Source organism: Microchirus variegatus, assembly GCF_963457635.1.
Source record: "Microchirus variegatus genome assembly, chromosome: 14".
NCBI classification, from domain to species: domain Eukaryota; kingdom Metazoa; phylum Chordata; class Actinopteri; order Pleuronectiformes; family Soleidae; genus Microchirus; species Microchirus variegatus.
In genome coordinates, this window is record NC_139815.1 from 15,866,780 (window position 1) to 15,894,763 (window position 27,984).

Sequence of the window (27,984 nt, forward strand, 5' to 3'; positions counted from 1 at the left end):
ATTGCTCCTCCCATCACCCTCCTCCCTGTGTCTTGTGTCACCAACAAAGTCACTCACAGGCTTCCTGCGGAGGAAGCCCACTGCCACCAGTGTCTTCAGGTCTGGCTGGGTCTTGTGGGGACTGCAGGAGTGCTGAGGAGTGTCCAGACAGCGTGGACATTCAGGACTGATAAAAGTGGTGGTAGTGGTGATGGTGTTCATGGTGGTGGTGATGCTCATGCCGCTGCACCACTTGTGCCAGCGCACCCTCGTAAAGCAGCACACTGGGCAGGTCCCTCACCTGCTCCTTCTCCATCACTGGTCCAGAAGCTGCCAGAGGGCCTAAAGCACGGTGGCTCTCCTTGGACCGCTGCTTGTGCTTGCGGTAGGGGGCTGTGGACTGGTGAGGAGGGGTCTGGCTGGGCAGGGCAGGGGGGGGAGGAGCACAGCGGCTTCTCATCACTTTCCCGCTGATCTGAGCAGGAGGTGTGCGGATGTAGGCCTTAGGAGAACGGAGGCCGTGTTTCCCTGAGTCCTGGCCTCGTTGCCGTGGAGGATGGAGGCTTTCCAAAGCAACAGTGTCCACAATAGTGTGCAGGCGGCGGTGGTGGGAATGGGTGTGGCCGTTTTCCGGTTCATGGGAGCGAGAGCGAGTCTGGTTGGATGGCCGGGTCTGTGGCTCTGCCTTTGCCGGCTCTTGGAGAGGAGCTGTGAGACACACATGGGTAATATTTTAGCCGAGATAAACTTCAAACTTCAAAAAAACAAACGATAATTTACTGCTCACTAATAAAGATGTGCTGAAAATCTCCATGACAAGATTCTGGTAGATTAATTTCAGACCGTCTCTTCCTGTCACACTGTGACTCAAGACACATTCCTGTTAGCACTTTCCTAACAAAACAGATATTAAACTAATCACATGTCATCACTTACCATCAGATCAAGGCTTCTTCTTATTAGACCTAATATTTCACTTCTCAACAGTGTGTTCTGTTGATGGGTCTCAGTCTTAAACACTTGACATATTGTGCTTGCCTGAGCCCAGATGTTTGTATTGGCGACAAGCTCAGCGTGCTGGTCATGCTACCTAATGGCTCCAAGCAGGTGCCGCAATAATGAGGGCCCCTGGATGAAGCTTCAAAGGGGCCACGGTCTGTGGTTCTTCCTCCTCCCCCCCCCCTCCCTACCCCTGGCCTCAGTCCACTCACCAGCTCCAAAGCGGGATGTGTAGTTTTCGATGCCTGCCAGGTCCAAGTAGTGGTTCCTGCGTTCCAGGTTCTCATCCACACAGTGGCGCTGGCAGCCTGGCTGGGTGTGGTGGTCACTGTGGTGGCGCCTGTGGACACAAGCGGCACCTTTCATTAGATTGCAGTTTAGGTCAGTTGGGCTCAGTATGGTAATGTTTGGAGAAAGTAAAACAAGTGTTCCTTATGATCAGGCAGCAGCAGTGTAATTGTTACAGAAGTGAGACTGTAACTAGAAAATCATAGGTTTGAAGCTCAGCTCTAAGTGTCTATACAGAGGGTTGACTCTATCCTCCGCTGTCAACGGCTCCTGAGCACAGTGGATGTCACTTTGGGCAAAACTAATTTAAGACTCGAAGAGAAGTGCGGATTCCAAGTGTGTGGAAAAACAACTGCGACTTGAAACTTTTTATGAGATGTTTTCTAGTTTTCAAATAGTTAAAACAAAATAATATAGGGTGATAATAATAAACTTGATATTCTCCCTTTTGTTGACACCACAACTTCTAATTATAGAAACCAAAAATATTCAGGGGAGGTGGCTTACCTTAGGAGAGCTCGAGTCTTCTTGTCTGTAGTCTTGGGGTCTTCTATAGACTTATCATTTTTTTCTCTGTGGTGGGACAAGTCTGTGTATGTGTGAAAGACAAGAGGGCTATAATCAAAGAGAGCTACACAGAGAAGCCACAGACACACACACACACTAACACACATGACAACAGTCACACAAGCCTCAGAAGAAAGCAACCTTTGTTTTGGATTTGTACTTTGAAGGACGATAGAAAATCAAAAACAACAATGCTTCATTTATTCTACTTTCAACTTCCAGCCACTTATAAGGCATGGAATGGAAAAAACATCCAGACTTCAGAAATAGTTTCTTAAGGCTGTGAGATCTGATGGAGTTTGAAATTAGCATGAAGGGAACTGGTGATATTTTCAAATCTTGCTCAATGTAAAATCATTTGATGGATATTTATAGCCGAAACAATAGGATGCAAACAAACAGGAATATATACTTTTGAGAGATTTTTTTTCCACTGAATACTTGTTTACCAAGTCATCAGTGAGAAAAGCTAAGTTGAGCGTTGCTATATTTTCCCAGCAGCTCCGAGAAGGGGGGCAGGAAGAGAGAGGGGGGAGACGGGAGGAAAAAAAGGAACTTTGGAGAAAAGAAAAATGGCTGTGGTTATCAAAAGAGCTCAGCACATCTCTTAAGGTTTCTTTCAGAGTATTTGAAGGCGCTGAGGGAGGGGGCCCACTCTTGGCTCTGTCACTCCCCCCCATCATTAAAAATGAACCCCATTGAGTGGGAGAGATGGAGCGATGCAGAGACTACATGGAACAAAGCTCTGACAGGCCTGAAGCAGCTGCCTTTCTGCATGACAACAAACACATCGCTGGCTGAGCTGACAGCAGGCAACACAAGAGGGACCCTAAAACACCTTCTCTTCCTCTCCACCCCCACCCACTGTGTTAATGCAGGCTTTACCTGCCGCACCCTGTGTACAACTCCTCCACCGCCGGCTGGAATCAGGTGCCACGGAGAGCTTGACTCGCAGCGTCTTGCTGCTGCCAGGCGAATGGTTGACGGAGGCGTCCACGACCTCGTAGATGGTGTGGAGCAGGCTGGTGATATCCTGTGAGGGGAGACACAGAGTGTAAGGGAATGTGTTTCATCTGGACTATTCCATATGCAGCTTCCTTTTATCATAAAGTATAACAAAAATGAATAGTGGTGTGGAAGTTGTTTTTTTTCACTGAAAGTGAGAACATGGTTGAAGACAATTATCACTTTTATATCAAGAGTACCAAATTCTGTAGCTTTGAGCATGTATCTCACTTGCTTGGCATTTAAAGAAGTGACTCAGATGACAGAGAACAGAGAAACACATTTATGTCAGTTGTTTTACTTCTGCTTTCCAAGTGACGGGATCAGACAGCGTGTAGGCAAGGTATAAATTCATAAAAAGAAATGTCTTTACAGAAGCAGAGGAGGCTGACTGAGATGTCAGTAAAGTTACAGCTGTGTAAGCTCCACACTCTCTCTGTTCAATTCTGCAACGCTTTTTCTGACATCACATCTGCATATGGAGCAGCGTCTGTGTAGTTTTCAAATGCATTCACAAAGAAACATGAATGCTACAGTTAACTGTAACATTTCAGGATGATTAAAAGTGGATGGAGGCTGACTGGAGATTGTGGCTGAGTCGGGGTAGGGTCCTGTTTGAACACAAAAACCAGAACGGGGTAACTGAACCATATTTGACTGTTAAACATAAAAATAAAAATGTCTCTTGTGGTATTTAAGAAGAATTATTTGCACTTTTAAGCATCACACTTGGCTAACGGATCTCTCCTGGGTGTTAGCAACAGTGCAAGATCTTTTCAGAGCATATCTAGTCATAATTGTTGTAAGAAATTTCACCTGTAAAATAATCTGATTCACACAGTCTCTAATATCCTGTCAGTGTTTTTTTCTTTGTGAAGCTTCTTCATCGGAGCTCATTTGACAAAACTGCTGAGAGTTAAGCCTGTGCCATTCTGACTCACAGTAAAAAGGACTATTATGAATTCTTCAGGGACTGGTTCCACATACTGGTTTTAAAAACACAATCTTTCTGTATCATTTTGGTTCCATTCTCTTTTTCATTTGTGTGATCGGGTAATACAAAAAAAAGGAGTTAGAGAAGAAAGCACTCTCATGAGCTGTGGAGCCACAGGCAATGCAAAAAAAAGGCGCACACCCAACTACACAGAGGACAGCTCCAGTCTCTCTTCTCCGTTTCAAGTTGCTCTCAAAAAAACACAGGCCTTTCTGGATGTTCTCTCAGATCTGTACCAGACAGACACTCGACACAAGGTACCTCACAGACACAGGAACACACAGACTGTGCTGGATTTGGTTCTTAGGAGAGAGACTGGGTTCAAGGTTTATAACTTCTATCTCCACATTGTTTTTGAGGACCAAAAAAGCCAGAAGAAAGCTAACAATTAAGTTATTGATTCATTTTAAAGTAAAATGCAAATTGCTGACCAGTCTTTTGGCAGTCTCTAGAAATGTGTGCTTAGGTTTAGTTTGCAATTAAATGTATTTAATTTCTCCATTTATTGATTTTCCTGATTAAAACCCAGCAGGTGGTTATTACCTCTCTGGTTACTTTGCCGTTGTTGTCAAAGTCGTAGAGGGTGAAAGTCCACTCCTGTCTGTTATCCTCCTCCACTGACACAGCACACTCGAGCTCCTGAAACGGCACAATGTTGAACCATCAACACCATTTGTAAATGTCCCGCCATTGCACTGGTTTCATCCACGGGGGAAGTAATAAACACTCACTTCAAACTGGAGTTGTTTCTGTGGCCTTGTGGGAGATTGGCTGACCCTCTCGTGCATCTTCCCCTCCACACAGCAGCTGTCTATCTTCTCTGGGGGCAAAGCCACTGCAATGACACATACACACACACACACAAAGATAAAAGAGTGAGCCTGAGGATGGAAATGTTGCGTGCAGTCATAACCTGAGGATATGTCATCGCCTTCAAGTGCTGCTTATGGACTCCTGCTTCTGAGCTTGGCAGCAGGAATTAAGTTGTGTCATACATTCAAGCAATCTCAATCGGATATAAATCTACACGACCATTATTGGGCTATAACTTTATTTTTATTTCAAATTTAACTTGGTTATTTAAAATATTTCAAGGTTTTTGTGTACTTCATACACAGCGCTCACAGCTTCTTGTTGTTTCAACTCTTTTGAAATGCATTTGGACTTGTGCAAGGAAACAGATTGATCTGTGAGGATCAATCTGTTTCCTTGTTGTGGTTATGTAGTGCAAGGTTCAGTAAAACATGATCATAAAACGTTGATGATCATAAAAAAGTGCATCCACTATGGAACTTTTGGGAGAGCCATTTATTTTGAGTGTTGGATGTCAAATACAAACTTGATAACTGCAGTTCAAAGAAGGCCTGTAAGATGAAAACATCAAAATATCAATAAAACAACAGTGAATACTGCTTTGCAGTTGGATGCAACCACGGATATGGACGATTTGGGGAAAATATGTAATTGTGATTCTGTCTTAAAAGTATTGCAACTGCAATATCTCATCAAGTCAAGGCTAAGGAACGAGTTCACTGTGTAATAATACTCTATATTCTAGGGCTGAATTAAAGGTGCCATATGTCAAAATGAGGCCAAAAACTGTTACTACATTCAAATTCAAAATACCAAGGTCTTTTAGGTTTCGTTTTCTGACTTAACTGGCTACCCGTGGTTGCTCGGTAGCTGAGACTCTACTGACTGCAATGACCGGTAGACGGCGGTAGGTGGCGCCACATGCCAAAACATAAACATGATTTGCAGTCTGCAAAATATTTTTTTTAATGCAAATATTTTGGGTGTACTGTTGTTGTTGGTGAGTTCAGGATGTTATATGAACATTATTCCTGAGTCTCTGTGACATATTAGTGGCTTTAGATTTATTACATAATGCACCTTTAAAAAAATAGATTTTTACTATAAAGATCTGATTTCAATCCATAAATTCCAGTTTTTTAAATTATTTATTTATTTATTTATTGAAGTAGGCATGCAACGGACGAGGTCTCCATTAGGCTCGTCCCTGCTTTTCCAAACATGGTTACTTCTGCCTTCAAAAAACTACCTGGCGTCTATCTATCAACTCTTCAAACTTGGCAGGTGACTCACCAAGTACCAACTTTGGCAGTGTTTGGATGAGAATCCCTAAAAGCGATTGACGAAACATAGTAGTTACACTGTGCGATGCAGTGGTCCGCCCAGGTAGATAAAAATAACAAAACTCTCACTGTCAAGACGAGTGCTTATACTTCAGTGTTATGTGTTACCGCTTTGCTTTGAAAGCCAGTGTTTGGAACATGGGACTACAGACATAGAGAACATTTATCTCAGATATGGAAGGTGTACATGTCAGTCATCAGGGAGTGTGTGCATTATCCAGAAATATTTACTTATTTGGTTTTTTGTGTCAGTTCTCAGCCACAGCCCTCGTTTCCTCTCTGATAGTTTCCTTTGCTTTAAGCATCCTGCTCCCCCCAACCGAAGCCCTATAAAGTCTATGAACACACCCAAAACCCCACAGACAACCCCCTCCCCCTCCCCTCCTCCTCTCTCCTCCCACCACACTTTGAAGTCCTATTCTCAAACCTTTTGGAAAAGGATCACACCAGCTGTAAAACAGAATCACTAATTAATTAAGCCAAGTCAAATCTGAAACACTGTTTGTTTGCTCGCCAACAGAGCAGACACAACAGCCCAATTTCTTTCCTCCTGATCCAAGGCAGATCAAAGCGGACCTGTCTCATCCCTGGATATTGGAAAATGCCAGAAATGAAAGGCGTCATCCTGGGGAGCTTTCACCAGCTTTTTGGAGAGGAGCAGCACTTTGGGTCCCGCTGCTTGATCATCTGAGGTGCTTAAAGGAAACATTGTGTGCAGGGGCAAATCTGTTCCGTAGCAGGCTCAATATGGTGGTGAGATGCTTATCTCGGAGCTAATAAAATGCCGGGAGGAGTAACAGCAATCTGCTATCACCCCATGACCCCCCAACCCACCACCACAGACATAAGCTCCCTCTTTATGAGCGAAGCTGCCACAAGGGAACTGGCTGCACATAACATCTGAGGGGCAGGACAAGGGCAGTTGAAGCTGGCAGCGTCCACGCCAAACCTTTTCCAGCAGTCTTACTACACAGTTGTGTGTGCACACACTCGTACACCTACACAAACACAAGTTCTGGCAGGTTGGGAAAGCTGCAACATACTGTGAGTAATCACATCCAGCTTAGCTGCATTAAATATAACCAAGCCTGTCCTCCCTCACAGACAGCACAGCACTAGGTACCAGGGTGATTTTGGGATGGTGAGGCTCAGATGTGCTGAAATAAATATTTTTCCCCTCCTTCAGAAGCAAACTGAAACTGAAAGTATTGATAAAGTCAAGACACTCCATATTGATTGATTTAGCTTCTTGGGAGAAAGCTGTGGTGTTTACCATGTGAATAATCTGTAACTGAGGCCCTTTTCACATGAAACGGAACATAAACAACAGCATCGTTTCAGGAAATGTCGATATCCACACAAAACCACTATACATGCTATAGTACATATGCCAGACCAGTATGTGCTGCTAAACCAGAAACCAAACAATCTCCAAACACAGGAGGAGAACAACGACTAAGATATTGACAGAGAATGCCAGCGCAAGACAGAGATCGGACTATGACATCATTGTTTTCCCAAAGTTGCCTATTGTTTGTCTACACGAAAACACAAGGGTGTCATTTTGAGATTTGCCCACTCAGGACCCATTTCAGGACTCCCGAAACGCCAAGTCTGTGTGGATGAAAATGCCACTGATTTATAAAAAAAGAATAAATAAAAAATAAAAAAACCTTTTCAAACTTTTCACCTGGACTCATTTTCCTGCCCCTCAAAATGGAAAAAGGTGAAAACAAGAGTGCAACTTGTTAAAAATGATGTGCAACCATAAATAATGACAACACGCCAAATCAAATCAAACCAAAATAAAGAACTTTTTCGATAATTGTTACCAGAATATTTGACAGTTTCTCCAACACACAAAAGTAAGACGTAAAACGTATGCCAAATTAGTCTGTGTATGAAACAATCGACATCGACAACCATGGAATAACCAAACTGTTTGTCATTCTGCTTGACTGAACATTTTTTTACTTTTTTTATCATGGAGAATGAACTGCATATAATTTATAGCATCTGTCTTCAAGGGAGGACAAGCTCAGTTCAGCCCAGTGACTAAACATCATTTAAAACTCCATTTATCAGGCATGTTATCTCTTGTCTCACTAATTTGTCTATTATCCGCTGAAACGGAACTTAAAATGCCTGCTACACTTCAAAACTTTGAGCTGGTCTCACTCGACTCTTCATTTCAGCCTGCACCTCACGTCCAACCCTCTTTAAATGGGAGGGAGAGATTTTCTCCTCCTGCGGCTCTTAATCCAGGATCACATCACATCAGCGAAAGAACATGAAGGAGTGAAAGGGAGGCGTGAATGAGGGATGGAGGAGGCGAGGAGGCGAAGAGGCAAGAGGCAAGAGGGGAGGTGAAGGGGGTACCTCATAACCACATTGTTGGCACTTGGAGAATAGATGTGGAGCAGCAGAGAGGAAAGGAACAAGTGCACCAACAGTGTTTTGCATGCTTTCATTCATATTTCTCCAAATTTGCTGTTTACACTGCAAGTAATTTCGGCACAAAGTGAGGCTCAAGGCGCAAGGTATGTTTTGGGTGTACTGTCCAGGGTGTACCCCACCTATCGCCCTATGTCAGCTGAGATAGGCACCGCACCCCCCCGAGACGCTCCAGTGGAGGATAAAGCGGTAGATAATGGATGGATGTTTTGGGTTTAACATCATTTCAACCAAACACAGCTTGTGATTCCCTTTAACCCATTGACGCCGGGAAAGCATTGCCGCACTTCTACCATTGACGCCGAGAGATCGGCTGCGCGTTTTATTCTACCATAGACGGCGGTAAAGCGGATACGTCAATTTCGGGGGGTATAAGGGTTCCTCGGGACATTGTTTTGAAATTACTTCGAGCAAACATGGAGGACTCTGACAGCAGAGAGATTTCTGAAGGCAGCGATTTTGAAGAGTTTCGTCTTCGATGACGTTATCGCTGATAGCTTCGCGCGCTGAAAAAATCGACCTGGATTTATGGTTAAGACATAATTATGTTTGAAGGCGACGAGGTCGGCGATAATGACGATAAATACCACCATAATCGACGGAGTGTTTACAACCGCGCACCAGGGGTGACAGTGGATTTAACTGCAGATGCCACAGCGCTGTAAGCATCATCACCGTCACATGTGAAGCAGACTGTTACAGTCATTACATGCTGTTCTTGTTCTTCACACTTCATCAGGACTAAATCAAGGCACTGACACAAGTTGATATTACAAGTTGATACTTTAATTTTACATTTTTGTATCTAAATAAACTAAATTTCACAGGTAAGCCAGAGGTGTAAGCTCTCAAATATTTTTGAACAGTGTTCCTATCTGCTACAGAGGCTGAGAAATCAGTCATTCAGTAGGCATTGAAGGTTTTAGAGACATTTTTTTCAGGCGCTTCAGGCCTTAATGGGTTAAAAGCCCACCTGTGCCTAGTGCATTGCTATTTAAGTGGCAAGATTGCGAGCAGAATAAATGCAAAATAAACAACCAGAGATGAAAATCAGCCTTTATAAAGAAAGGTTTGAGGAAATTTAAAGAAATGTGCCAAAGGCAGGTTTGAGTCGATGGTGATGGGACAGGAGCGCACGGTCTCACATGATGCGCCACTGCAATACAGATAATTGCTGTTTTCCATTTAAGACAACACATAGTGTCAGCACTAATGTGTGAGAAACTTTGCTTGGTTGCATTCAATTCTCAGCTGAATCAGCAGTATAACAGTTTACTCATGAGGGGAGGAAGAGGCAGAAGGACAATAGCAGGATGCGCTCTTGTGTCTGTGTGTGAAGCCTCAGCAGCCAGCACCCCCGCACTGATGAGTATGTGTTCCTTGGCCAGTGGACCCTCTGATCCTGTGTCCTATCAACAACTACATTAGGCTGCACCAGATAAGGAAAGTGCACCGACATTCAACCTGTTTAACCAATATAACAGATGAAGAAGAGGAGGCGAAGGACCTGAAGCTAACGCCATGTGTAGACCAGGTTTCTGTTGCTCAATGGTGCATTGACTTTCTGCTGCCTTAAGATTACAATGGGCAAATACCTCCTGATCAATACAGATGCTGGGTATAAAAATTACAACTGTGCCAGATGGACACTTTGCCCAGGGTACAAGATAGAGCCCTACATGTCTTTTCTGCTCCTCCACTGACATACAGTAAAACCACACATGAAGTTACCTTGCCTAAAAGAAATAAACAAGGTATATTTTGACTGAAAACACTGAGCTTGAACCACAAGGGGGTTAGGCCCTCGTTTGTAGTTTTCAGCTTTACACGTCAAGTAATAAGTATTGTGTAGAGAAAAATACTGGCTAAGATGTGACTACATGCCTGTACGTGCTGTTCTAAATAAAAAAGTATCCTCTGCTTTCACTAATATATCTTAACATGACACGTCCAAGTTCGATTAAATAAAGAAGCACAGTGTTCACCAATCAATCAATCAATCAATCAATCAATCAATCAATCAATCAATCAATCAATCAGTTTTGATTTTCAAAATTTAACTTAATTCTGGCCCCCTCTGTAATCGAGTTTTAGGTCTCTGACTTTAGTGGTAATGATGATGATGAGCAAAGTGCCTACCTTCTAAGCCGTAGTGTTCATCACCAATTCCCTCTGCACATGCTTCATCCATGGAGTCCTGGAATGAGAAAATCAAAAAGCACAGGTTGAAACTTCAGCATTTATTTATTTACATATGAACATAGTAAAACTGCTGGGAAAGTAACTGTGAGAACTGAAAACTGAAACAAACTCAGCATTGGACTACAAAAAAAACTATCTATCTATCTATAACTATATACCAAAAATCACTACAGTCACCCCTGCAGGGAATTCTTAGAATTAGTGCTGGGCTATTTCTGAAGAGGGCTATCATCGCAGTAATTCATTTAGAGGCTTGTTTTTGTCCCCGACTGTTCTATCTGTATAGCATCTGTGGAATAGTCTAAGGTTTCCATGTTGCATTACAGTCATAGCCTCAAAGACTAGTACATGCACACATATAAGATTGCTCTCGTGCCACTGCACAAAATCTACAGCAACAAAGGCCTTCAGTCAGTACATTAACAGCACACTTATCATAGATGTTGATTAACCTTAATAACTGGAGAAAGCATTCAGAGAGTGCCAACAATACTCAGTTTTCCACATCACCACCAGAATCTAATAATTTGTTCCTAATTTACATACTATTATATTATATTAAAATCTGGCTCTTACTTTTTGAGTTATGCTGCTCTCGGGCAAATCTACTTGGCAGGGGTGATTAATAATTAACCTCATAAACAATAAACACCTCCTCTAATAATTAAGACTAGCTAGATTTTAGTCGGACTAACGTGTTTACATGATATTTAGAAAACCAAATCATTATTATTATTATTATTATTATTATTATTATTATTATTATTATTAAAACTCCTTCAACACTGGTCATAAACCCACCCACACATACATGTGGCTTGTGGATACAAAGACAGCCACAACAGCATAATCCACAATCTTCAAACACCAATCTAAGTAAATATTTATGTAAATATTATCACTGTTTTGCATGGTACATTTTTCCATTGCGTCGCACTGTTTTCTTGTTTGTTTGTTTATGCCACGTTTAAAGATTCTGCAAAGCGAATACAGAATTTTTGTGTCTTCACACACGGTAAATAGTGGCTTCTCCAGGTTCTTCAGTTTCCTCCCAAAGTCCAAAAGCATGCAGATTTGGGGATTAGGGAAATTGGACACAAATTGACCGTAGGTGTGAGTGGCATGGTTGTGGATGGTTGTCTGTGATGGACTGGAGACCTGTCCAGGGTATGCCTGCCTTTCGCGTCAACTGGGATTGGCACCATTGCCCATGTGACCCTCATGTGGAGGATAAAGCAGTAAAATATGACATATATACATATATATATATCTTAAAAATATGGCTTCATGATATAACTCCTCAAACATGGTGTCCATATAAAAACTCTCAGCACGTCTTTAACTGTGGTCTTCTGTTCAATCGTGAGTGACTGCACCTGCTCTGACACTGTTGCCTTTGTTTTGCTAGCAAGCTGAGCTGTCTTTGTCCTGCAAATGTGTCTCACCTGGAAAAAACACACTTTATCTAAAATTCCTAAAGAGGAGGAAATGAAGTAGAGAAGAAGAACAGAAAGAGGAGCAGACTCCTGCTGTGAGGCTGCAGGTGCTGCTGATAAAGACAAAGGAGGGAGAGAGAGAGAGGGTGGAGGACTGCAGCTAAACTAGCTCTGTTTATGTGCAATATGTCGTTAAACTTGTACTAAATTATGAAAATGCAACTTGGGGATCACACAACATACGTCCATCCATCATTCTAAAGTTAATTTCACCACTGAACTACATTGAATATGTGAATTTGACTTCCACAAAAGTCATCAGTTCTGAAAGGTTAGATAAACTCATATTATGGAACTCTCCAAGGTTAAGGGCCTAAAATATCATTTGATCAATTTGAGATAAAGTATTGATTGAGTACATCCTGAACTGTAGAGCAGAATGTAGCTGAAATGCCTTCTCTGGATGCAATAAGATTATGAAATGTTCTTCTTCGCTCATTGAATTTTGCATTAAAATGTAAATGTATATACTGTAAGGAGTAAAACAGTGAGCACATGCTGGCAGAAGTCCCTTGAGTTAAGACAGAAAAGTTTCCTCCAGCATTATCCTTACTCTGGCATTGCAGACATGGACCCATCAGGGACATTTTTTTTTCTGTGTGCCTGTTTAAAGCAAAAGGGTACATTAAAGTTCACGTAATATGTACTTGTATGTGATTGTGGGAAAGTACCACAAGGCCTCTCGGTCTCTGTGTTGTCTGCCTCTACGGCCCACCACAGAGGCTTACAATTTATGTGGCCGACGACAGCTTCCCCTGATCGAACGCCAGGACTCAGTGGGGGCAGGCCTCTGGAGCAATGGCAGCACCACTGGCACTCCATCAAAAACCCAGGAAAAATCTCATTAAGACTGCAACTGGGTGCCTCCTGCTTCACTCTCTACCCGCCGTGAGAAAACACCTTCAGGACGGCAACGTTTAAAGCTCTGCTGCTGACATAAAGTCGCAAGGAAAACACAGAAGGGGCCTATAGCAATGAGCAAGGTGAGACCAGAAGACCCAAAAATAATGAAGACTGGGATGGCAATGGTGCTTCACCAAGATAATTTCAGCTTTAACTGGAATTTTCAATAAAGGAGACAACTGAGAGTACCAACACTGATATAAAAGCCAGCCAGCAATAGAGAGGGTGATATAGAAACCTTTACTGAAACTGATGAGTGGTTGTTCTTACTTTTATACATATTATGGAAATTGATATTGGCCGGTGTGATAATAACATTCAAAAAGGGACAGTTTAAGGCATTCTGCCTGTGCTGTCCTTGTGCCAGGAATGTTAAAATACAGATATAATGTCAACATGCAACCATAACTTGAAGTTTATGAATGACTGATGGAGAAAACAGCTGTGCAGCATGGGGAATGTCTAAAGCTCTTGTGTACACACAGGTTCAATGTTGAAAAGTGAGAAATAAAAAGAAAACAAAAAATAGAGCTGCAAATTAGCTTAAAGGCATAGAATTACTCGCCAAGGACCTCAAGAGAGGAAATACCCATCCCCCTCTATCCTTCCAAAGCGTAAACTGAGATACACCGGAGGCCGTTTCAAAGGACCGAACAACACTACTCCTGGAATCTGGAGCCTTTATTCTGCAATATGTGGTAAGTGTGGTGGTGCCGCTGAAGTGGACCACCAGTCATCGTCAGACGTCAGTTTAAACCTGGCTCCAGTCTTCTGCAGTTCTTTCACCTTCCAGCAACATTTAACAGCCTCATCCAAAGCAGTAAAACATGACGCCCAGAGATGGAGCCAAGATAGAGGGTGTTGATGTGAGGTAGTGAAGCGCTGCCCTGCTTCTGAGTGAAGCTTCAAAGGAGATCAGTTTTCACACATGAAATAAAGATCTCAGATAATCATATAGCATAGCAGCGCTAAAGCGAGACGTTCCAATTTACGTAGGAGGGGTGATGCGGCCAATTTTGAGACAACACCTACAGACTGTCAGCCACTACAAATGAACAGTTCTACATTTCATACATCTGTTTAACTGTAGGATGTCAGCAACGATCAGGCTCACCCTCATTATCACATGACGCATCATATTTACTTGACTTTGCTCCAGTAAAACAGATGTTTGCTTGTTTAAAATGTCAGAGCTTCGCAACAAAGCAACCAAATGAAAAAAAATCTGATCTCATGAGATGTCTGCAGTGCCAAGAGGAAGCCATATCTGCTGTGTGTTTCTAATGCCTTGGATAAGACACTCAGTGCCTTTCCAGAGGTCACACATTGTAAATCCTTTGATGTTGAACCTCTCACATGCGCCATTAACATAGCATGCACTACCTGTTGGATGCTTTTAATCTGAAGCACTTTACAGTACATTAAGTGCACGACTCATTACAATTGTAAGAGCTAAGGAAAAAAAGGTTTCCGTTTAGGGACGAGTAAATATTCTCATGTGGTCACAAATCTGAGAGTGCAACTCAATTATTTTTAGAGAGTATAAACTAAAAGCTACACAATATCCAGGTCTGAATATGGATTTTTTTTCTTTTCCTCGTATCTGAATGTATTTACTTAGGAATTTTAAGTTTGTCAACAACCGGTTAATTGATCATCAAAGTTGTCTGCATCTAATTCATCAGTCATTTACTAATCAATTTTGCAGCCTTACACAAGCACAAATAGCGCACGAATGATGACACCCAAGCTTCTCTGCTGCTCCTCGGCTTTTACTTTTCTACCTATACTTTAATTTCATTACTTTTCTACACTATTGAAGTTCAGTGGACAATAAACCTGCTAAATACTTGGACAAACGGCTCGAAAAGTATTGATGGAAAAGAAAGAGGGCTAATATGTAATTTGACAACTCAGAGAAAGAGTCAAAGACAAACACCCTCTGTGCAGACTCTGCGGCCCCATGTCTGACACCCCTCAGTCACGACACACCCACTTCTCTTCCTGCACCCCCGGAAGGAAATTATAGCCACAGAGTCAGGATCCATCACCAGGCAGGTCGGAAGAAGCTGCTCTGTGATTAAAGTGCACCATCGGCAACACCAAAACTGGAGGGGTTGAGGAAGCTCCACATGCCAGATGGCTTACTGTGTTAACTTCAGTTCATGACACAGGTCATGCAGAGATTCTCCACATAAACAAATGCACATGAACAGCCAAGAAACACTTTAATGAGGCTGATAGAAAACCTGCATGCGGAGCATTTTTCCTTCATGCATCTCACATTGTGTAAAAACTACACAGTATCGCAGAGTAAATAACTCTCTGACATTGCTGGATATGAAATTGTAAAGACATAAAGTAAGACTGGTGTTTTTGAAACTGAATTGTTTTGTTATCACAGGACCCACATGTGCTGCAATTGGACGCCTCCCTTTTTGCGGAGTGACAGCGCAGACACCAGTCATTTCTCTGTGTCAGATTAGCATTGCAAACACTGCTGGTCACATTACCTCACTCACATCAAAGGCTGCCTGCTGAAAGGCTCAGTGGAATATTAGCAAAGATTTCCAGCCTTCATGTCTGTGCTTCGGAAACATGTCGATCTCAAAGTAATCTCCCCTCCCCCTCGCCCCTTTTCTCTGTTTTAAGTGTAAAGTTGGCCAACATTTTATTGACCCATTTACAAAACTTTTACACCTGCAGATAGGCTTTTACAACTCTGCCAGCCCCTCTGGCACAGAACCCTCCCTGTTAGTCAAAGTAATAGCCTTTATTAGCATTTGAAAAATATGTAACCACAGCAATTTACTTTTATCACACTGTTTATCAAAGCCTTATCTCACCAGTAAGGAGCAGAGCGAGAGGATACAAGGTGTCAAGATCAAAAGTCGAGCTGCATGTTAACCCCTGCAGCAATTGAGAGAAAACAATTGCTTTCATTTTCTGAAAGGACCTCATTTCAAGGTTCTCTTAAATCTCTCTGATTCACCAAATGGATGGGAGTGTTGTTTGCCAACATTATAGCTGCAGATACTACTGTAGTCATGTCTAATGTCACCAAGATGCAATTACACCACACGGCACAGTGCTTATAATTTGAAAGGACGAATACAGGTAATTGAATCGCATGGCAACACATTGCCATCGCAAAAGAAACAGAGAGACACTGAGTTTGAATCCCGGTCATGAAAACTTTCTGTGTAGAGTTTGTATTTTCTCTCGAGCTGCAACTAACGATTATTTACAGAATTGATTCATCTGTTGATTATTTTCTCGATTGATGATCATTAATCCTTAATCATAAAATGTAAGAAAATGTTGAAAGAAAAATTTGTCAAAACTGGAAATAATGATGTTCTCAAATGCCTTGTTTTTGTCCTCATACCAAAATGATACAGTTTTAATGATTTCTTTGTTATGTGGAGCAAAGAAACCGGAAAATATTCACATTTAAGAAACTGAAACAATTAGAATTATTGTTTTCAAACCTATTAATCGATAGTTGGTGAGTCATTCAGTAATCGATTAATAATTGAGTAATTATTTCAGCTCTAATTTTCTCACTGTGTGCGTGGATTTTCTCCAGGTTCTTCAGTTTCCTCCCATGTGTCCAAAAATATGCAGGGGTTAAATGGACACTTTAAATTGCCCATAGGTGTGAGTGTGTGAGTGTGTGAGTGAATGGTTGTCTGTCTCAATGTGGCCCATGCTAATCCCAGTGGGCTGATGCATCAGAGATCCTACCCTCACACTAATGACCAAAATCCCAGGCCAAACTCTACAGCTCAACTTCCTGAACTTTTAGCTGACACTGCTCATAAACAGCCAGTCACTTACAGGCATTATAGTAGCAGCATTAGCACAGCCACTCATGCTTTTATCCTAAAGCTTCCTTGTGACTTAGAGGGTTAACGGGGAATCTGAGCCAGAGGTGAATCCTCAAAGCACATTCTCCACCAGCCAATGCACTCCAATTTGGGACCTTACATTCCCAAGAGAAGGCTATGGTCTGGAAGGGAATGGAGACAGCCTGTCGCTTGGCCTTGATTTACAGGTAGTCACCGCCTGCCAACAGCAACAAATCACAACATTATGGCTCTCTGAATTCAGAGCAAAGCTCATTTCCAGAGAATGGGAGAAAGAGAGTCATATACAAAATGACACAGATTGTTGGCAAAAGCTTGTGGGCTTTGTACAACAACAGAATACCTCACCATTCAGAAAGGAAGTTAATTTACTCTTCAATATTTAACTTCCCTGGCAAAAACAGCACAGACGTCCAGCTGAGGTGAAATGGGCTTACAGAATGTGTGCATTTGTATCAGTCACTACTGCAAAAACAGGATGGATAATACATCTAAAAGACATGGTTGACAGCAAGTCTCCTTCCCTGCTCAAGGATCTGAGAGTTGTGTTTTAACAGTGAGTGCGCTGCACTGTGTCTAGAGGGACTTAGCAATTAGTCAAAGCTCTCTTTGAGGAGAGACGCCGCTTCACTTGTCTGGCTGGGTTCAGACGCCAATCTCAAGTGCTGCAAAGTGCGAGAGGAACAAGGTTTTAGTCGTAGAGTCTACCTCGAGGGCAGCATAAAAGTGACAGGCACTTCAACCTTTTACCACAACCAAATGAGAGGAAACAAGCCTGGAAGTTGTCATGTCACTAGCTTGGGCTTAAGGATCGTGTTTTAAAATGGTATAAATATTGATGCTCGGTTACTTATTTATTTTTACATAATTTAATTTCCTTTTTTTTCCTGTTGCTCAAAAAAATAATGTATTCAATGAAGTAAATTCCTCACTTTAAAATCAACATTCTGAGGCAGTAGGTTTGCATCAGTTTAGGATCAGCATCTTCTCTTTAATGTGGTTTTTAATTATTTGAAACAGCCAAGACACACACAAAGCTCTGATGCACCAACAGATAATGGTGTGCACTTCATAGAAATGTTATCGGTCAATTCAGACTCAACTGGGAATGCTGACAGTCACGCCATTATACACACACACCGAACGAGAAACAAACTATTGAGAATCTACATATTTATTCATTATGTTCACATTTCTCACAACTCTTCTAAATGACAAGCCTGCTAAATCTTGTCTGTGCGATTAACAGCACAGTTCCATGTGACAGGTGGCAGTTAAGAAAACCTCTGACGCATGCATGTTGGCCAGATGGGACTGACCTCAACACCAAGGTGGCCATTCATCCTCAGTGGATGTGCAAACACACATTCACACACTCTCCTGCACACAGGAGCACAGCATGTTTGGAGTAGACATCCTGCCAGCCACAAGCCACTACCTCTAAACATCCCTCACATCTGACCTTTTAACTGTGGAACTAAAATCTCTATAATTGTAGAGAGTGTTTCGACTTAGCAAGTAAACATAGCGGCAGAAATAGACACTTCAACTACTATATGCACGCACACTGGTGCCAGAGGCACATTTCTATTCATAGCTGACTGGAATTAGTGGCTTGTGTCACCGCTCACAATAATGAACTTGCAATGGCGCAAATTATTCAGTTCAGACATTCACAGATTAATGTACAAAACAAATTTAACTTGCACACACATCAGCATGCATTAATTTAGAAACACAGTGTGGGTGTTAACTCTGAAGCATTATGTCACTTGACCACTCAGGTAAACTGGGCATAGGTGTGTCAGATTAAACAGGAAGCAGGTATTCTCTACAAAATGCTAATGTCAGAAAGCGCTGCTGAAGAGAAACAAAAATGCTGAAAAATGAGGGAAAGGATTATTTTATGAGACCAATGATAGGGTGAATCTAAAAGTCAATGTGAACAGAGCTTTTAATTCATAGCCAATGGTCAAATTATGACTGATAATAACCAGTTCGGAAGCAAATACGTGAAACTGTATCGTTTTTCAGAGGTCTGTGGAAGGCATGTGTATCTGGAGCAGAATGTATGTTTTTTTTAAACAAAATCATAGTGTGGATGTAGCCTTGCAAAACCTTTGTCTGGGGAAGACAAAGGTTGGGTAATCACTGTACAGTAGTTTCTTTTTAAAAGCATGGCAGGAGGGTCTGGGTTTAACAGACAGGCCAAAAGGCCCCTTCGGAAACAAGTTTGGGTTGAGGTCCTTTCTGAGTTGTGGCACCTGTGGAGAATAAACACACCAGGGGAGGGCAGCTTTCCTTTCAGCAGTGCCACTCCTCTGCTTAGCTTTCCTTACACCAAAAACATCCTCTAACACACAATCCATACCTCCTCCAGCCTGGCGCCACAGGAAGAGCTGAAGAGCCCTGGACCCTCTGTCTGCAGGAGGCACAATGCTCTACCAACTCTGTTTACCTAAATCCACTTCCCCTGTTCCCCCTGCCTCAGGTGGCCTTCGAGCCCTGGTCACCAAAAGCCTCAAACACAAGGAGGATAAATACAACAGCCATGATGATAGAAGCTGTGGAGGCCGTCACTGGTGTTTCCCTACTTCTATTTCGTAAGAAAAACAAGTGGAAGGGAATCACACTGGGGCCTTGCGTCTGTCAGCAGTGATAAATGGATTCACATATTAGAGTCAACAAATGGGTAATGTGTGTATGTTTATTTGAGAAGGCCTGTGTGCTTTCACGGACTCTGAGTGAGCATGCACATTCCTGTGCATGTGCAGTCTCACGAGAGTTTAATCACAGTTTTATGCAGATGTCTCATCATATTTGAGAGCCACTTTAAGTCTTCAGTCAAATTATTCAGCACTAATACCGAACAGGGATGAGCCAACCCATGAGGGAACATGATAAACAAACAAGAGAGAATTATACAGGGTTTAAACACTTAAAACGCCAATTTCAGCAGAGCCTTTTAAGTGGATAATTAAAATGGGCACTGAGCTCCCACAAGAAAGCACGGACGATCTCAGCGCAGCCGCAGGAGTCCCAGTCACCTAGAGTTTCATCATGTTTAAGGTGCAATGTTTATCTCACATGTTTACACAGCAAATGAGATTACACTATGATTTATCAGTCGATTGTGATAGCTGTGTTGGTATGGATGCATATTTCTTGTGAGACAAAGCTCAGTGTTTCCTCTACAAATGTTTTCTAGCAGCTGTGCTTTTGTGCCACTGTCCATACGCCACAACGGCACAGCTTTTAATGGTTTTAAATGAATAGCCTAATAATAATCATAGTAGATAATTCATTTTCACCCTTCTGTATCTTAATTTGCACATTTTGCAAGTTATAAGAGATAATCATTAGTGGCTGGCAACTGTGTCCAGTTTCAGTGTGAAGTGAAGACAAACTGACAGTATCTACATATTAACCTCTGCAGTCAATAGCAGGCTGCAGTGCCTGCAAGTGACACTGAAGAAGGTGGTGAGAGACACTTTGATCAACAGCTATCCATTACTCCAAAGTGAGCCTATATTTGGGGGAAACAAAGCACAATCTCAGCTGCTAATCCCCTGAGATCCAGAGCACACTGCTGCACAAGCCTTTCATCTCAGGAGTGCATTGGAACAGCTGACTGCAGACATGCTGCACACTTGCATAAACAGATTTGCACATTTATGAGCACCACTTCACTCATACTATAAAATGCCAAATACACAATTGTGTTTGTAGTTACACCAAATTACAGATACTCCAAATATATACATATATATATAATTATGTTTCTTTTTTCTTTTTTTTCAAACTTCATAAAAGATTTCTTAGACTTATAAATACTATATTTATTGATAAGATCAGAACGTGGCCACAGGGAAATATTCAAGTTTAAGCACATCAAATATAAAGATGAATAAACCTGATCAAGTGCCTATATGCTCCGAGGCATTTTATTTACTCTAATCCTTAAACCTTACCAATATATTTATCTAAAATGTTGTTCATTTATCGCAGATACTGTGTAACATCATAAATGTGCAAGTACAAACTTTTTTTGCTTGGGCTAATTACGAAATGGTGAAAGTATATAAAATCTCAACATAAGAGAGAAGATGCTCTGAGCCACATTAGTTAATCTCCATTAGTAGTGCCAGAGCCGTGGAACAGAAACAATAAAACATATATCTTATTTATGAATATGAGAGATTTAAAGTCTTGGTATTAGCCCCAAATTCCTGTGTCAATCAATTCTTTCAATTGTGCATAAGTCACCATTCACAATGACTGAGAGTTATCCCGTCTGCTTCGTCACACTGGAGAAACTCCTGCTTTTAGTCATTTGTATGTCATATGATACCAAATGTGACATTAAAGCCACCAGCATGTCCTCAAACCTCCCAGTCCCGCAGCTATACTGACATCAGCAGACTTCCACCACATCTTCTCATGGGGGGAAAAAAATGACAGAGCCCCTCTATGCCAGGTGCTACCCCTCCTCCCAAAAGGCAAAGGCTTTTCTTCTCTCTAGAGTGTGGCTCCAAACTTTTCTCCCAGCCTCTTCAAAGAGCAACAACAGGCCCTCGGTCCCATGGGAGCACAGAGGGGGTAGAGCCCAGTGGGAGAGGGGCATACGTCACACAGCACGCACAAGAGGCCAGCCGGTGGGAAAAGAAAACGCACGGCCAGAAAGGCAGAGAGAAAGAGGAGTGTGCATTTGAAAGATGCTTTCAGATTCTCGGCAAAGGGCCTTTGCTTTTTGAAAGCAACAAGGAGAGAAAAATCACAACAGCAGAAGCAAGAAAAAAAAAAGCTACGGTGGTGCAAAACCTTCCACGTCTTTTATCGGAGTTGGAGGCTGAGGGAATGTGTTTAAAAGCTTTAGGCCCACTTCCAGAAAAAAACCCTTTCTACTCTAAAAAAAAATCAAAGAGCTGGTAACCAACTGCGAGACAATGGAGTTGGGGCAGAAGTTTCACCATGATTCACTTTTGAGTCGAATTCTGTCGTCAGATGTACCTATGCTTTTTGTCTACATTCCATATAAGTTGAAAAAAGAATAGGAGCTTTAGAATTGTGAGAGCAGTGGCTTGGTACAGGTGGAGAGGATGCTCTTGCTCTACTGAAAACAGCGCTTCGCAGCAGAGGAGGAGCCATCAGTGTCACAACTAACAACTCCAAGCATTGCCGACACACAGCTGCAGAGTAAATGCAACAAACAGATAGAGGCTAGGAGGGGAGAGAGGGGGAATCAATAGAGGGGGAGGGGGCTGTAAAACAGAGAGAATTAACTTTGTGAGGAAAAACCATCAAATCTGATTATTTCTGAAATGACTCTTGACATGCAGCAAATATAGTTTGTCCTCTTTTTCCATCCGGTGCCAAGAGAAAACTTGCTAGCAGTAATCTGAACCACGAAGTCTTAAGTTGTGAAAAGCTGTGGCCCTATCGGTATCTGTGACAGCAACATAATTCTGCAGGGCGCATATAACATATCAAATTAATGGGTAGGTGTAGACACGATACAGTACACAGGGGAGAAAGTGTGGCCATGCTCACATGACCTGGAGCTCATGTGCTAAGAGCCACAGTTCCACCTGCCCACACCACTCACTCACTCACTCACTGACTGTCGTTCACGCTGGACTAACACTGCATTTGACGACTGAAACCATGAATGAAACCAGAGTCTGCGTGGAAACGACATTAGGAATTCAAGGCTCTGTGTGTGTGTGTGTGGGCTCAGCCACAATTTGAACAGATATCCATTAATGAAGAAAATAAGCAGCTCTGCAAAACATTGACGTCTGTTAACACTGGCATTGTTTCCACAGGGAATATGGTTTGGAAAAGGTTGGATCAAAAGAATTCCAGGCGTGGGCTCCCTACTGTTGACACCCGACCCACATTCTCCTGAAGCCCGGTTCAGCTGGAAGGGGGGCTTTAAAAAGAGCAGATATAAATAACTGTCTCACCAGGTATCCTATACAATAAACTTGACAGCTTTCAAAGCTAAGCGAATTAACTCGCGTTCTCCAACCTAAGAGGATTCTGTCTTTATCTGAAAAACACAGTGGGGTCGAGCTTCTCCTCAACAGGTGGCAAGACTTTAAGTTTAAATTTGTGATATGGTGTGCATTTTCTTCACAGGAGGCTTCAATTTGAGGAATAATACTTAATCGTAGGGATGCAACGAATCAGCAACAATTATTAACATTGAGTGATGCATAATTGTGTTTAACATGTTTAATATAAACACCGCGTCTGTTTAATTATAAACACCGCATCAGCTAGCTTACGAACATTATTGTGAACATGCTAACACTCATATAAAGGTAAATTAACAGTCCCTGCAGGTAAACAATGAGAACAACAGTGCTCGGACATTGAGCTAACACTTATGCTAAGTCACACATGATTTTATATCAGCACACAAACATTCTAAGTGGATATAAATGAGATTGGCAGTGGTAGCATAGCAGCGTATGTTCCGTGTGAAGCTGTGCAATAAATACCAGTCAAAAACCACGTTCGTGTGCGTTACCCTGAAGTTTTACACCACCTCAGCCCTGGGGCGGTTTATAAGTCTCCCCTGTGCTCCTCCAAGATGCTCTTTGAGTTAAAAGAGTGAAAGCATGTCACCCTCTTTCCACGTATATTTAATTTAATATTGGATGGAAGATAGCATTGTAGCAGAGATGTCTCGGACCAGTTACACATTGGTAAAATGACCAGACTTCTGCGCATTGTGCGATAAATAACAGACGGCTGTATTCGACCAAGACATGCATTCCTTGTTTTTGTTCATGTTAATAACGTAGTGTTTATTCTGAATAAACAGACGTAAGCGTGAATTCATCCTGAATGGACAGATATCCAATATATCCATACAGAAAATAGATCATATAAAACTTTAAGTTTTTGAATCCAGACACCATTAATCCTCGTTTTACAACTCAAACAGTGGAGACACTTGGTTAATGTATCCAGAATGCTCACACCATGTGGGAATACGCTCAACATGGAATTGTCCCAATCTGTAATCAGACTCTCGATTACCCATGTCCATGTGAGCACGAGGCATATTCAATCCTGTAAGCACTGCTGATACAAACCAAATAATGTCCTCTGACACTGAATGGCAAATACAGCAAGAGGCAAATCTATGGTTTGAACGTTTAAAAAAAATATTATAATAATTGAACAAAAGCAAAAACTGCCCAAATAAATGTTAATGGTGGAAAAGACCTTGTTTTTTATTCATTTTCCCTTGGAGCTATAACAACCATTTGCAACAAACTGAACTCCACTAATTCAAAACGACCCAACCATTTTAGAGCATTTCTGCTCCATCCCAGACCAACATTTCACACACCACAATCTCATGAATAGTTCTACAGTACATAGAAAAATAGATGTTTGTTTTTGTGGTAATAAGGTATGGTAACTGCAGCATAATGATGTGGTTTCAAATATGTAAAGTGCCCAAAGCAAATGAAGCCGCAACATGTGACATATTTTGTAGTATTCCTCATTGAGCCAGTCCCAAAAAAACATCCTGCAGACGGCATCTGCTGCAAGTGGGATCCTGTTACTGTATAACATTTACTGCAGCTTTGAGCACAACAGCATTAACGGCTTTCAAATCATCTGGGCGCAACATGTTAAGCTTTAGTAAGATGGCAACCACAGACCAGAAGATTCATAAAAAAAAAACATCACTGCCTCTCACATCACCCACCACGCAACACCGTGGCTGCTCTTCAGATAAAGAAAAGCTATCAAGAAACCTTGAGCACAAGGTAAAACAATGGTGGACTTCATACCTGACTCAGTTAGGAATCAGAAGATATTTCAGTTGCCTAAGACTTCATGTTTGACGGTCGCTTCAACTTCTACAGCATGTTTTCCCAACTTAAATCAGCCTTTATTTAAGCAAATGAGTGACAAAGTTAAACGAAATGAAAATAAGTAGGGCTGCAATGCTTAATTAATTCATTAATTATTAATCAATTACTAAATTAGTCACCACTACTTGATGATCAATAAATTGGACATTTGAGAACATCATCATTTCAAGGGTTGGGAAACTCTAATCAACATTTTTTTCCACATTTTATGCACCAAACAATGAATTAATTGAGAAAATAAATGTAAATAATCATTAGTTGCAGCCCTAAAATAAGTCTATTTGTAGGAATGTAGTTTTTCAAAATGACGAGCCGCTAAAAGACATGTTATGTACTGTATTTCAAAGGGAAAACCATGAAAAAAGAAGGTGCTCTGATGTGTGAAAATGCAAGAGCTTACGGAGCCTAGTGGGGCTGCATTCAATAGACAGATGCATTTCTGTTCGCAGTGACTGGATTGTGGGTGGAGGGACTAATTTTCCTTTTTTTTTCCTTGATGGGCACTAATTCCTCAAACATTTTGCCTTTGAGGAAGGCATCACTAACCAAAGAGGCTTAAGGCTCCTCTGAAGCAGTGCCAAAGGATTTCACCACTTGACAACAAATGCACAGTGTTTACACCCAAGCCAAAAAAAAAAAAAAAAACAAGCATGACCTCCGACATCTCTCCCCTGCCTTTACAATCCACACTTGTCACCAGCCTGCCACACGGCAATGCTTTCAACCCAGACCTGATTTATTGTTACCTGCAGAATTCCCTCTGATAAGTGCAGACACAAACAGTTGTTCCCTTCAAGAGCAGATGCGAGCTTAACCTGAGGGAGTGTTAAAATCCATCTTTTCAGTTTGTCTCCATGAAAAAGACAGACAGGGACAGACACAAGCTTTCTGGGGGGGTATGCATTATGCATTAATGATTGGTAGAAGTGACAAAACACAGAGAACTGAACTCAACAACGCATTATAACGATGTTTAAACTGATTGCAGAGTACAAAGGTGATAAAAATATGAATCCACTTTCAGTCTTTGTTTTTCCTCTTCACACGTTTTCGTAGATTCATTTATGGCCCATATAAACTGCTTTATGCTGTATTCAAAACAATAAAGATGGTATCTATCATGTTCTTTCATGCAGCAATGACACAACACCAGCTCTGGGGAAAAGAGTCCCCACCAGCGTCCTGCCACTGCTGTGGCTCTACGAGAGTAACCGAATAATACACCTGGAACCACTTGGGACAGTGTCTGTTCACTCAAGTATAAGAGGAACATTTCCCAGCACATGAACCTCTGCTTCTCTAGAGTTTGCTGATCACACATGAATGCAGAAGGACAATTTCTGAGCGAGATGTTCCAACAGCAGGAGAATCTCCAATATTTGAGCATGTAGAACGCAGGATACGTGACCATTCACTCCTCTATAAATATTAACTTTGCTGCAATCCTGAGCTGAATTGGATATCAATCATAAGGATGTAATGGAAGAATTTTCTAAGAATCCTTAAGGCGACTTTTGCGATCACACATGCAGCAGCTCTGGGTAATCTCTGGCCAGTGTAGGAAGTTAAGCACATATCTGAGCTATAACACAGTCGTGCATCTCAAGGAGCTTCAAAAAAGCTTAACGTAGCTTAATCATCGGCACATTTCTCATGGACACCTGTAGTCATGTCCACTTCAAACTCTTCAAAAATCGAAATGGAAACCCCAATATTACGGATGCTGTCCGTGTTAAGCTTTTCCCTCTCCATAGGCGCTCATTATAGCGGAAAAAGCTTATCGTAGCTTAATGTCCAAGATCCACAGATGCTTAATGTTGACAGCATCCATAATATTGAGGTTCTGGCTTTGATTTCTGGAGAGGCAAAGATGGACATGACTAAAGATTGGTTATGATCGATGGCTGTTTTGAAACTCAAGACCGAGCCCTTGCAACTTGAAGTGCAATTATAATGTACTGAGATCACTGAAAAACACTTGAGATTTCATCAGAAATGTGCTTTCATTTTGGTGTGGTCACTGCAGCAGGGTTGCAGCAAACTATTGCAACTAAGAAAAAAAAAAGTTACTTGATGTCTTTAATGTGCAGCCAACACATATAGAAGTCAACTCTCCATGGTACCCTCGTGAATGTTTACTAATATGACACAGCCTACTGAGAAGTCAAAAGTCACATATATACACAGTAAATGTCTTCTCTGCATCTCCTCTGTAAAAAAAAAAAAAGACTCTTTGATGGAGCTTGAGTGCTCGAGGCGCCGACAAGCATCACTGGTGTGACGAGAAAAAACACTTTTTCACACGCATTCCTTCTTCTCGCCCGTTGACGGTGTCGTACTCACCCGTGTCGTCAGCCCGCAGCCTCTCTTATGGTGACAGTCCCGCTGCTGCTGCTGCTGCTCCAGGCGAGAGCTCGCGCAGTAGTATTTCTGTTTCACGAGCCAGTCGTCGATGCCCTTCCGCGCCAAACAGGCGTTCACTACAAAACTGTCGCCTGAAACAAAAGAAACGCATAATTACCAAATAAACGTGTTGTCCCGCTGCCCCTGTGGGACAACCCTCTGTGTTTTCTCCACCAACGCCGGACCTTCAAAGAGTTTCGCCGCCGCGAAAACTGCTCCCAAACTCGAAGACTTAAGAATATACGAGAAGTGTGTCATATTGTAACAGAGGAGGAAAAATTAAAAAAGTTCTCTTACCTTCAGGGCTCTCCCTCGGTTTACAAATAGCGGCTTGAGACAAAAGAAAAAGAGAGACACGGGACAATGAATACTGTTACTCGAAAGTATCGCCGCTCACGAACTACAGCCTTGATTTTCGCGCAGCGTTGAGGAGACTTACCATGTTTGGAGTGCAGTTTACCCATTTCTGTGCATCGAGTTGTAGTTAAAAACCATCAGATGACTATAATCCAAAGAAGAAATTAAAAATGAAGAAAAAGAAACAAGCTGTTGTATCCAGACAGAGGAGCGTCGGTGACGTGAGAGAGGAGACTGCGCTCAGTGAGAGACTGGAGCCAAAGCAACCTTTGATCCAGACCCACACAAGGCTCCCGCAAGGAAACACTCCACTTCCTGCCTGTCCTTTCACTATAAAACCAAACCGTTTATGAGACCGTGTTTCCTTTTTTTTTCTTTTTCTTTTTTTTTTTTTTTTAATATTGCATACCA

At 41.9% G+C, this 27,984-nt stretch overlaps 1 protein-coding gene across 1 annotated transcript; it reads right to left on the bottom strand.

Moving 5' to 3' along the window:
* Positions 1–160: 160 nt before the first annotated feature.
* On the bottom strand, positions 161–27,757 carry nkd1 (NKD inhibitor of WNT signaling pathway 1; the record flags this gene model as incomplete). The annotated part of the gene is made up of 10 exons (XM_083901147.1): positions 27,656–27,757; positions 27,514–27,546; positions 27,157–27,308; positions 10,582–10,639; positions 4,564–4,667; positions 4,376–4,471; positions 2,719–2,866; positions 1,774–1,855; positions 1,191–1,318; positions 161–687 (listed from the first exon to the last, which is right to left on the bottom strand). Exons 1-10 carry the CDS (start codon positions 27,678–27,680, stop codon positions 161–163), a joined length of 1,353 nt encoding a protein of 450 aa, XP_083757273.1. The 5' UTR covers positions 27,681–27,757.
* Between the last annotated feature and the right edge of the window lie 227 nt (positions 27,758–27,984).